This window comes from Cervus canadensis, chromosome 1, assembly GCF_019320065.1.
Source record: "Cervus canadensis isolate Bull #8, Minnesota chromosome 1, ASM1932006v1, whole genome shotgun sequence".
NCBI classification, from domain to species: domain Eukaryota; kingdom Metazoa; phylum Chordata; class Mammalia; order Artiodactyla; family Cervidae; genus Cervus; species Cervus canadensis.
This window is the reverse complement of record NC_057386.1, coordinates 51,563,482-51,575,997: the sequence shown is the minus strand read 5'-3', so window position 1 is coordinate 51,575,997 and position 12,516 is coordinate 51,563,482. Positions and strand designations below refer to the sequence as shown.

The 12,516-nt window shown below is 51.8% G+C and overlaps 1 protein-coding gene across 1 annotated transcript; it reads right to left on the bottom strand.

Moving 5' to 3' along the window:
* Nucleotides 1-1,696: 1,696 nt before the first annotated feature.
* CCDC182 (coiled-coil domain containing 182) lies at nt 1,697-2,587 on the bottom strand. Its single transcript, XM_043483390.1, has one exon. It carries the CDS (start codon nt 2,519-2,521, stop codon nt 2,060-2,062), a length of 462 nt encoding a protein of 153 aa, XP_043339325.1. The 5' UTR covers nt 2,522-2,587; the 3' UTR covers nt 1,697-2,059.
* Between the last annotated feature and the right edge of the window lie 9,929 nt (nt 2,588-12,516).

The following is a 12,516-nucleotide window of genomic DNA, read 5'->3' as shown; positions in this document are numbered from 1 at the left end:
CTATTCAAGAAGCATGTAGCCTCCAAAAATAATACTTAGTGGTGAAAAGCACAGCCTCTGGCATTAGACATTCCTAGCTTCAAATTTTAACTCTATCCATTATCAGCTGTGTGGCCTTGGGCAAGTTACTGAGCCTCTCTGAGCTTCGGTTTTCTCAAAATCCTAAGGTGAAGGTTATACTAGTACCCACCTTCAAAGGGCCAAGCCTGGTGCCCTGACTATATCATATTCTTGGTAACTGTAAATTAGCAGTACAGGCAGTAATCTTACTGGTTTTAACATTATTGTTACCACTTCAGGGACACCTTCCAAAGTGGAAGTGAAAGTTAGTACAGGGTTGCAGCCCTTCAGGGTACATGGTTGATAGATGATGTCACCATGAAGAATGGATCGGGCTCGGGGTCCTTTTCTAAAGATCAGCCTGGGTGTTGCAAATCTTCAAACCTTGTTTGCAGAGATTCTATGGAAGAAAGGAGGGAGGCCGGAGCTGAGCTGGACAGTCAGTGGACACGGCCCGGGCTGCAGGTTTTGAGCTGGAAGGACAGGCCCACTCTGCTCAAGGGCTGCGGACCTGGCCGTCAGGCACTCCCTTCTGCTCTTTAGGGGAGAGTCCCTCCACATGGCCGAGTTTTGGGGGACCAGAGAGAAAATATGACTGGATGAAACAGAAAGCCTTATTGAAAAAAAAGTCACAGTGACAGCGAAGGAGCACCCAAAGGACCAACATGACAATCTCAACCCTCCAGAAGAACAGGTCCATGACAGCCTGATTCCCGGGCCGGGGGAAGTGGGGGCGGGGGGGCGGGCAGCAGGACAGCACATGAGCTCAAGTGACCTTGAACTTTCAAGGCTGGAGCCCTTAGGGGAAGGACTTACCTTCCTGGGGTCAGCTTCTCACCCTGCACAATTAGGGCAATACCACTTGCTTCTAACGGGGCCTACAGGAGTACGTACTTCCCTGTAGCTAAGATGGTAAAGAGTCTGCCTACAAAGCAAGAGACCCAGATCCAGTCCCTGGGTCAGGAAGACCCTCTGGAGAAGGGAATAGCAACCCACTCCAGTATTCTTGCCTGGAGAATCCCACAGTCAGAGGAGTTCGGTGGGCTACAGTTCACGGGGTTGCAAAGAGTCAGACAAGACTGAGCGACTAACACTACTACTCTGTCAGAGTAAGTGGGCTGCTGTGTATCAGAGTTTATCTCCTGATGAACAGGGGGCTTCACAGCAATTCCAGCTCCACGGGTCAGACGTGAAAATCGGCTTCAGGGCTTTATAGCCCCACCTTCTAGGTGTCGCCTCATCTGCATGCTAAGCTCATCTGACTCCAGCTTAAGTGAAGTGAAAGTGAAGTCTCTCAGTCGTATCCGACTCTTTGCGACCCCACGGACTGGAGCCTACCAGGCTCCTCCGTCCATGGGATTCTCCAGGCGAGAATACTGGAGTGGGCTGCCATTTCCTTCAGAGCCTAACTCCCTTTGTGGATCCCGCAGGCCCAGCTGCAGACCAAACAGAGAGGAAGCAGAGGTGGACAAAGGCTGCAAAGGGACACAGGACAGCCTGACCGTGAAAGCAGGCGGGAAAGCCAGCTAGGCGAGGATAAGAACCACAGAAGTAACCTGAGGCCACTTCGTGCTCCGCGGACGATCCGAGCACTCTCAGCAGACCGTGGGTGAAGTAACAAGCCACGGAGCCTGCAGTCATTAAAAGAAGTTACATCTGTTTCACACAGTCAGTTTAAGAAGGTTAAAAAAAACATGTTATACATTTGAGCAATAGTACCATTAATACAAAGAGGAAAACCATTAAAGGGGGGAAGTTACAGGTGTCTTCCAACGACTTAGGGTTGGGGCGCCTCTTTCTTGGGTGCTGCTGGATAGACAGAGCTTCACCGAAAGAACATAACGGATCTTTTCGCCTCTCAGCAAGGTGTTATTTAGGCAGAAGGAAAGCCGCAGAGAGGGGGTGGGGGAGGGGAGCAAACGGACCAGGACTCGGGATGTGTCCTTCTAGCTAAAAGCATCTGCCACTGGGCTGCTCGGCGGCTCGTCGCGGAGGGGCCTCAGTTGGCCTGGATCTTCCCGGGGATGCTCAGGGGGTCGCGGCCCCGGCCCAGCAGCAGGAACTCCAGCCGTTTGCAGTGCTCCCGGAGCTGCTTCTCCCGGGGCAGCAGGAAGGTGAGGACTTTGTTCCGCACGACGCCCCGGTCCTCCTCCTCCCGCAGCCGCTGCTTCACGCGGGCCGCCTGCTCCCCCTGCTGCACCAGGGCCCCGTTCATCTCGCAGAAGGCGTCTTCCAGGCAGCGGATGGCCCTGAGTGCCTCCTTCTTGAAGTCCTCCAGCTCGCGCTGCATCCCGGCCACCTTCTGCTGCAGGATCTCGAGGTCGGCCGGCAGCAGGAGGCTGGAGGACCACGATGGGGGCAGAGAGAAGTCCCCAGACTGGAGGCCGCTCTCCACCATCTTCTTCCCGTGTAAGGTGTTCACCTTCATTAGAATGGGCCCGGACTGATAGAGGGGCTCCATGGTGCCGCCTCCGTCTGGACAAAGAGAGGGAGCTAGGGTCTAGCCAGGTCAGTGAATTTTTTTTTCTTTTTTCTTTCTTTTTTTTTTTTTGGCCAGAGACACAATCTTTTGGAATGGAGAAACCCCACCTATTGTGACATCAGGGCCCTTCCAGCCAATCAGGAGGAACACAACAATCCACTCATTTGCATATTGTAGCCTCCTGGCTTGGTTATCCTGGGCTTTGCTCATCTACCCAAGTATTTAGTTGTGCCCCGGTAGATACGGATCTTCATCAACTCATTGCCCTTCCGGAACCGGAGCTCCATCTGTTCTTGTCTTGTCCTGGGACACACAGAGGCCCGGGGCAGTAAAGTAAGCTGATTGGAGGAAGGCCAGGCCGGTACTCTCCTACACAGCAAGGGACCTGGGTGGTCTCATAAGGGTCTCTGGGCTTCACTAGTGAAGCAAGGACATTGTAAGAGATGATACTTAATCTCACTTCTAGCCCTAAAATGCTAAAAAAAAAAAAAGAAAGAAAAAAAGTAGTTTTTTAATGGAAGTGCAATTATTTTATGTTAGTTTCAGGTGTGCAGCAAAGTGATTCAGCTACACATTTTTTCAGATTCTTTTCCATTATAATAGATTATTATGAGATCTTGAATATGGTTCCTTGTGCTGTTCAGTAGGTCCTTATTGTTTTCCTATTTTATATATTATAGTATATATGTGTTAATCCCAAGCTCTTAATTTATCTCCTCCTTCCCCGCCATCACCTGTGCTAACCGTAAGTTTGTTTTCTATGTCTGTGACTCTATTACCCTTCTGTAAATAAGGTCATTTGTGTCCTTTTTTAGATTCCACATATGTGTGTGTGTGTTAGTCAGTCAATTGTGTCCTACTCTTTGTGACCCAATGGGCTGTAGCCCACCAGGCTCCTCTGTCCCTAGAATTCTCTAGGCAAGAATACTGGAGTGGGTTGCCATTCCCTTCTCCAGGGGATCTTCCCAACCTAGGGATCGAATCTGAGTCTCTTGCATTTCAGGTAGATTCTTTACCGTCTGAGGGAAGTCCTTAAATTCCACATAGAAGTGATATCACGTGATACCTGTCCTCTGATTTACTTCACTTCATATTATAATCTCTAGAAAACTAATTTCTGATTCCAAATCCGTACTCCTATAGTGATGGCAGAATTCTCAATAATCTTAGAGGTATACTCAGGTTGTGATGGGTGGTCCTCAGCAGAGCTGATTCAGGATAAAACTGGTCACTCATTCATTCACTCAACAAGTCCCTTTTGTGCCCTCACCGTGCACCTGGACCAGGGAATGCATGGGAGCCAGGGCTCACGGCACCCCTGTCCCTGCCCTGCCAGATCCTGCCTGAATGCAGACAAAGATGAGGAAAAACATATAGACGGGTAAACCTCCCACTTCTGACCTGTTGATTGTAAGAAAGGACACTGGTTTGGTCAAGAAGAACCCTCCGTCTTGCAGACCTCAGTCTCTTGCCCAGACTTCTCACCTGGCCTCTCCTTTCCAACAGCCTGCTTCAAATTCAGCCCACCCAAAGCTGGACTAAGATCGTTTTACCCAAAATGGTTCCTGTTCCAGTGTTGCCGTCAGGCTGATGAGACTAGCCCAGGGCAGCCCCCTCATCAGTGCCCACTTGAGAAACCCGCACCCCTCCACGTCCAAGTGACTGAGCGCTATTGGCACTGCGATCTCTGCATGCTCCAGCATCACATCCCCTGGGTTGGCGGTCTCAGCTCCACCACCTACAGTAAGCTGCGTATCTTTGTGTGTTGCCTCATCTCCCTGGGCCTCAGTTTCCTCATCTATAAAGTGGGGATACTAATTCAGTGGTGTGCAGGTTAGCGGGGGCGAGGGGGGTGCTCTCTGGGAGGAAAAAAACAAAACAAAAAACTCTAATTTATAGTTGTTGCTGATTTCTAATTTATAGCTGTTGCTGACAAGACTGGTTCCGAGCTACCAGCATGATGTCTTTTGAAAGAGATGCATACAGGGATCCTTCATGAGTGTGTGCGAGTGAGACAACTCCTGTACCACAGGACCTGTGAGGAGGGCATGGGCCTTCTCCAGGAGGAAGATAGATCCATCGAGAGAGTCTGGCAGTAGGTATCAGAGGCGGCACTTTGCAGGGAGGTTCATGGCTAAACTAAAGTGGAATTTTGAGTCTCAGGATCGGGCAGCACCAGTTATTGATACACAATGTATAGAAGAAAGGGCCCTGCTCTAGAAGCCAGGAGACCTGGAGTCTGGACTTGCTATGTGAGCATAGGTCAGGCAGCCCTCCTCTCTGCACCTGTTCCCTCTGATGTAATGTGAAGTCTCTGATGCGCTAAGACCCACACGGTCCTTCCTCTAAACTTTTCCAGCCTGTTACAGACCCCCCCTCATTCTATGACCTTGTCCCTCCAGGCCCCTGACGGTGCAGTAAATCCCAGGAGGACAGAGGCTGCACATCTATCACTGTGTGCCCCGCCTGCTGCAGCTGCACGTAATGGCTCTCAGAAACAAGATGAAACAGAATTTCTGCTCAGAGACGTCCGTCAAACCCTGCAGCGCCCCTAGTTTTTCCTCTGACATGATGACACCTACTGGCCTGAGCAGAAACAGCACCTCTCTTATTTGCTACCTGAGACCCAGAGACGTTACTGAAAAGCAGAGACACTACTTTGTCTACAAAGGTCTGTATAGTCAGAGCTATGTTTTTCCAGTAGTCATGTATGGATGTGAGAGCTGGACAATAAAAAAGGCTGAGCGCCGAAGAACTGATGCCTTCAAACTGCGGTGCTGGTGGTTGTTGCTCAGTCACTCTCCGACTCTGTGACCCCACAGACTGCAGCACGCCAGGCCTCCCTGTCCATCACCAACTCCCAGAGATTATGCAAACTCGTGTCCATAGAGTTGGTGATGCCATCCAACCATCTCACCCTCTGTCACCCTCTTCTCCCACCTTTGATCTTTTCCCAGCATAACAGTGTTTTCTAATGAGTTGGCTGTTTGCATCAGGTGGCCGAAGTATTGGAGCTTCAGCTTCAGCATCAGTTTTTTCAATGAATATTCAGGGCTGATTTCCTTTAGGATGGACTGGTTTGATCTCCAGCTGGAGAAGACTCTTGGGAGTCCCTTGGACTTCAAGGAGATCAAACCAGTCCATCCTAGAGGAAATCAACCCTGAATATTCATTGGAAGGACTGATGCTGAAGCTGAAGTACTTTGGCCACCTGATGCGAGGAGTTGACTTGTTGGAAAAGATCCTGATGCTGGGAAAGATTGAAGGCGGGAGGAGAAGGGGACAACAGAGGATGTGATAGTTGGATGGCATCACTGACTTAATGGACATGAGTTTGAGCAAGTTCCAGGAGATGGTGAAGGACAGGGAGACCCGGCGTGCTGCAGTCAATGGGGTCCCAAAGAGTCGAATGACTGAACAATAACAGCAACAAGACCCAGATGGGGGCCTGGGGAGATGATATAACAGCCTGTGGTCTCCTGGTGCATTAATTAGGGGGCGTGTGTGCAGGTCAGGCACATAGCAGGTTCTCAATACATATTTCTTGACTCAGTGACAGGAAGTATGTGTCTGTCTTCTGGCTTGAGTGTTTTTCTGTTTGTCTGTCTTTCTCTCTGACTTGGATGCTCTGCCTCTTTGTCTCCCACAGGGAATGGTAGAAGTCATAACCAGTGCTGTGAAAGAAAAGTAGTAAGGGTTAAGAAAGGACAGCATTTGTTCAACTTCCCTGGTGCTTTTTCATGAGGTCTCAGTTCATCTCTCTGCACGCAGAGCTGGTGGGGAGGACCGTGTTTCCACGTGAGCCTCGCGGAGGTCGGGGGCAAACGCTCTGTCAGCAGAAGACCCCAGGCACGGGAGCCCCTGAACCTTCGGGGCGCCCTCAGCAGGGCCAACTCAATGTGACATGCTCTGGGTGCTCTCCTCCTAGAAGCTTTACAATACAGACCTGGGCTTGCCTCCGAACTTCCTTCCGCAAACCCTCAGAAAGTGGACAAATCTACTGGTCCCCTTCACGGCGTCAAGAGGAAGGGACCTCTGACATCTCCTGGCCAGACCTCCCTGGGCCAGCGTCGGTAGGGTTTCCCTGCCTCTGGTCTATTTCGGCAGCATCTCAGAAAAACGGGAGGACAAAGCAGGGTATCAACCCCGCGAGATGCAGGCCCCAGCCCTGAGGATCAGATGTGACCGGTGTGGCAGGGCCTCCAGAGCAGCATGTGTTAGGGTTTCCAGGGGTGGGCGCCGATGGGCCCAGGTGGGAGGTACAGGGCCCCAGCCATGGGCAGACACGGGAAGGTGTCCCCAGGGCCCTGGGAGGCTGTCAGGGGCTCCTCTGGCCTTGCATGACTGCTACCTTGTGGCTGGTATTCCAGTCCGGGCAATGGGGCCAAGGCTGGGACGGGGCTGGGACCAAGATCAGGAACCAGACTCAGTGCTGTTCACCATGATTAATTAACCCAGAGCCAGAGCCCCAAGGCGCAGCGCTAAAAATACCTGCTCCTCTCGGAGAGGCGGCAGCTGCCACCCAGCAACTTTTACCCGTCGCCATTTGTCATAATTTGACACTGATAAGGAGTGTGTCCACGGCGCTGTGTGCAAGAATCGCCCCACCACAGCCCACCAGCCAGCTGGGCCGCGATAACTGTCCACAGCGCTTTCCTCCCCAGGCTCTTGCCCCATCCCCGAGCCTTGCCCTGGCCACCCCTGGGTGCGCCGGCCACCTGCCCACTGCCCGCCTCCCCTCTTGGAACCCGAGGGGCGCCGCCCCCAGGGGTGGGAGCCAAACCCAGAGCACCTGCCGGACACCGTGTCTCAGGCCACTGCCGTCCTGCTGCTGGGACTAGAGCCAGCCGTCAGAGGCCCTGCCAGCCTGCGGCACTTTAATTAAAATATGTAAAACATCCTGATGGGCGTGGACCTGAAGGCAGCAGCGCCGGGTCCAGCGGGTGGGGCTGGCCCCTCTCTAGCCCCGGAGGCTAGGACCGCGCCAGGCGGCCCTGCAAAGCACCATCCACCCCTCTGCTGTGCTCAGAATTTAGCTGGGGCGGAACACGAAAGAGAACCTTACAGAGTCCCCGGGGCCCAGACGGTAACCCCAGTTGGAATAGTCTATCCCGGTTCTCCGCACTCATTTTCTTAAAGGACTCACTTGAAGCTGGGAGCCGGACATTTAGATAAACTCTTTAGCAAAGCCCGTTTCCATTCCTCAGACTAATGAGCTCCTTGGGTCTGTTCGCACTGCCTTCTGTGTTGATGGGAAGCATGGTGTGTGCTATTTAGGGCAGGGATGAGTGAAACTTTTTCCCCCCCTGCGCAAAGGTCAAATCAGAAAATATTGGAGGCCCCAAATTTTGAATTCCAACTTGTTTTTAAAGTTGGAAAATGCTATTATTTTAAGCATACCCTTCTCTCCCCGCCCCCCCACCCCCATCACTGAAGAAATTTGTGATATTTACCAAAATGTCAGAATCTGCACAAATATGGTGGCTGCAGCCTGACTCCGGGGTTCAGGCCTGAGACATGTTTTCTGTACAGTGACATAGACTGTGGGGAGAGTGGGCGGGTTTGGAGAGGCAAGTGGACCCTGAGTCCAACCAGAGACCGGGACCCCCAAGAGCCCCCGGTTGGGAGCTCCTTTCTCGGGGGCAGGGCCAGGGACGCCGTCCAGAGGCGAGTCTCAGGTGCGCAGACCCGGCTGCAGGAGGGGCGGCAGGGGCTCCTCCTCCCGCACTCAGCCCTCCCCAGGGGAGCAGGGCGGGGAGGGAGCCCACAGCTTCCAATCAACCCCGACTTGAGACGGCCGCCCTCCCCCCACCGCACCCTCCAACCAGGGACGCTCCCGCAGTGCATAGAACGGCTGCCTCCGTGTCGGGGTGTCAGGCTGAATTATGTGAGCTTAAAAAACCAAATCCGCTCCTTCCTGGGTTACTTAACCGTCTGCCTGGTGAGGCCAGGGGATTACTGGTGACAGACTCCAGGGCCTGCCCGCCTGCTCCAGACAGAGAAGCTTTGATCACCTGGAAAACTCCAGACACCAGGGCTCCTAATGATGAGTAATGAGCTCAAACCACCGGAAAGGTACCAGCGCCCTGCGCGGTAGGGACACCGCTCCCGTGGCAGCCAGGGCCAGCGAGGTGGGGTGTCGTCACCCAGAAGAGTTTGGCCCCGCCCTCACCCCCACCCGGGGTCCTGACCACTCAGTGTTGTGGTGAGGAGGTCTCTAGGCTCCGGGCACTGGGCTGTCTGAAGGGCTGTCTTTCCTGATGTAGGGGCCAGAGTTTATTATTGAAGAGTGCAATCTCCCCATTCATTCATTCATCTGCTCATCCATGTATTCAGTGCACATTTATCAGGCAATGTAAAACGAGCCCTTATGGTGCCAGCTGCTCAGGACAGGAGGCTAAGATGCCGTCTGTGTCCTAAGAACTTGGGGTTCACCGTGGAGGCCGCCTCGCCAGTCCAGCCCCAAAGAGGCGGCAGGGTTCAAGTCCACACAGAGCCGGGGCCTCTGAGTGAGACGGTCCCTTCTCGTGGTGGGAACAGGAGCGGGCTGGGGGTGGAATGTGAAGATCCCAGGCCCCTGGCTTGAGGTTCAGTCTGCTCCTGTAAAAGTTCCCAGTCTCAAGTCACACCCACATCCCTTCATCCAGGATCTACTCCTGCTCAGAGATTACCTGAGAATTATGTCAACCTTGAGTTCCCCTTTTGGGTTTCATGGAAATCAGTGACTCTCAAGCTTTGGCAAATATAATTATCCTGGGAGAGTGCTAAAAATCATTTATGAAGTCTGAATTTCACCCTCAAGAGATTCTAATTCAGAAGTTCTTGGAAACTGGAACTTTCAAGAAGGGTGACCAATCCTCTTGATTTGCTCTGAAATGTGAGACTTTGGTTTTAAAACAGGATGATCCCAGGAAATCTGTGACAACTCACCCTAGCTGGGGCAGGTACTGTTAGTCTCTGCCCAATAACATTCCTTTCTTCCTTTTGATCAGGCAGTAGCATGCTCAAGGAAGGTAAGCCACCACCAGCCACCAGCCCCAGGTAAGGTAATTCCATTTCCTGTTAGAAATGCTTTATTTCAGGTGGACCTGTGACCCACTGCACACCAGTGAGTTGTAAAAGAAAGAGTTATGGAAAGACACATCTAAAAGAGACAAACAGGGATTGGGGGGAAACAGCTGCCCCTTCTGCCTTTGTCAAAGCTATATAAGGACATGATGTCTGGAACTGTGGCAGCCATTCAGCAGTCATGAGGCCGCAAACCTCAGGGTGAAAATTCAGCTAAGGGAGAGCAATTACATAAGAAGAACTTCTATTTCTTGTAACATCACCGAATCACATTGCCAAACTCAAATTTGAGTTTTGTATCTGACTCCAAAGTCAGTACCTGGCTTTGAGTACCTGACTGCAGTCTAATTGGTATGTTATTAAATGTTTTTCTTGCTCAAACAACTGTTGTTTGGTATTCTATGAACTGCAGCCAAACATATTATGACTGTTACAAAGGGCCTAGAAATTGGTGTTTTTAACGAGAACCCCCAAATCATTCTGACACTTTCCACCAAGCTAGCTCATCCGTGGTTCTCAAAGTGTGGTCTTCAGATGGGCAGAAATGAGCATCCTTGGGCACTGGTTAGAAATGTAGATTCTCAGGCCACACCCAGACCTTCTGACTGACTCCCTGGGAGGTGGGGCCCAGCAGTCTGTGTTTTAACAAGCCCTCCAGAAGATCTTGACAACTGTTGAAGTTTAAGAGCTAACCTGAGACTCCCTGACACCAGACTCTTAGAAACTTCTGGATAAGAATTTGAAACTTAACCCGTATCACTGCTGCTTCCTTTTATTGCTTGAAAAATAAAACAGTCTTCTCCCCTCCTGTGATTTTTCTCCTTTCCCTCTTGTCTTGCTTTAGTGGAATGCTTTGGTCAGATTTACTGGCCTATGTTTAATTAAACAGCCAAGTGGTGATGGGGAGGGAGGGAGTCCTTGGTGGTCAGGACTAGCCTGGGCAGGAGTCAGCTTGGTTGGCTGGGCAGTTAAGAAGGGAGAGCGAATGTCAACATTGCTGACCCTGTAACTCCGGGTCAGCATTTGTACCTTCCATGAGCGTGCACACATCAGATATCACATTGCACAGTGGCTGGTCCAGGAGGAGAGAAAAGGGGAGGCCCAGGCACCCCCATCTCCTCCTCCTTCCCCGGGGAAACTCTGCTTCCACTGGCCTTTTATATTCCAGGTAGCCCCCTACTTCTTGACATCATGAATTACTCCAAACCCTGCTGAGAGTCCAACTGGCAAAAACTGAACTCTAGTCTTCATGGTATGTGGGAGATCCTTTCTCAGCTAGAAAAGAAATTATAAAATTTCTAATTACACTTTCTCCTAAGAGTACTTTTTTTCCCCTAAATTATTCTTTGCAGCAGAACACACTGTCAAATGATTATCCATGAAGCAGCACATGATTAATAATAATTGACAAATAAAATAGTGATTCCCACCGTTAATGTAGTTCTTCCTTGTGGCAGGCCCAGGGGACCTGCATACACACTCTCTTTCAGGCTGAATAGCCACAGCCCAGAGATGCCAACCAAGGCTCACCTTTGAATCGGTTGAATTAGGTGGAGAAATCCCATACCAGAAGCTTCCTTCTGTCCATCTCCCACTCACATTTGTCAAAGTGCAAATGCCATACAGTATTCCAACATAGGCATCACTTCCACAGTGTGGCCTATGTTAGCCCGGCTGACGCTGACTGACTGGCTGGCCTCCCATCGACCCAACCCTCCCCGGGATGGCTGAGAACGCCGTTCATCGGCCAAGGTTCTAAAAGCTGAGTCCAGCACACGGAAGGCCTCCAGGGCCCTTGGAACATGTTGTCAGAGGGTGAAAGCTGTGCTGAGGTCCTGCCTTCCTGTCTTCCTGTCTCCAGGCACGGGTCCCAGTGTGTCTGGCTCCCGATCCCAGGGGTCTCAGGGGGTTCCTCCCTCCAAACAACCCCTGTTTTCAGCGAGGGCTGCCTCCCAGGAAAAGCCAGCTTTTATCGGTTTTCAGGTCCCACTCGCACCTCCGGGCAGACACATGCCATCGGGTGAGAGGTCACTGACCCGACACTCCCTCAACTGACCTCCCTCAACAGTCTCTTGGCTGTTTGGTCATTAATACCACCGAGACCTAGGCACCAAATGGTCTTCCTTGGTAGGACCACGACGTGGGGTTGCTGCTAAGGACTCGGTAGCCGGGGTAGCAGTGAAGCCAGAAGAGGCCAACAGGCAGAAGGAAACATTCCAGGCTCTCCTATGGCCATGCTGTCAAGGGGAGGAGACCCGGAAAGTGAGCCTGGAGAGCTAAGCAGAGAAGACCCCACCAACTGCCACGGTCAGGCCATCAGAGCCAAGTGGGACATCCCCTCCCAGGCCCTGAGGGCCAGGGGGGCACCCTCCCACGGCACCCCTGTCCTTCGGGCTTCTGTCGTGGGGCATCTCAGCTGCTCCCCGCCGGTTAGAGAACACTTGACTTTCTCACTGTCAGCCCGGCAGCTCTAAGCCACTCTGCGCCCATCATGGGCATAGAAGGTGGAGTAGAAAGCCTCCCCTACTCCCAGGAAGGCTCCCAGGTCCTGCTTCAAAACCTCTTGGGATGTCCCTGGTGGTCCAGTGGCTAAGACTCTGAGCTCCCAATGCAAGGGTCCTGGGTTCAGTCCCTGGCTTGGGAACTAGATCCCACATGCTACAGCTAAGAATTTGCATGTGGCAACTAGAACCCAGAGCAGTCAAATAAATAAAATTTAAAAATAAGTATTCTTTTTTAAAAATAGAATAGAAATTAAAAACAAAAATCCTCCTTGGTTTGATTCATGGCACCTGGGTCAGGAACGGGTCAAAATGACCTCACGGGTTAGGGATGACAGGTCAGTGGAGGTCAGCCAAGGCTTCGTGGGGAGTTGCTTGTGAGACACAGTGTTATAGGGGCAGTGA

Coding starts and splice junctions, on each gene's coding strand:
- CCDC182 (XM_043483390.1), bottom strand. CDS start 2,521: ATGGAGCCCCTCTATCAGTCCGGGCCCATTCTAATGAAGGTGAACACC.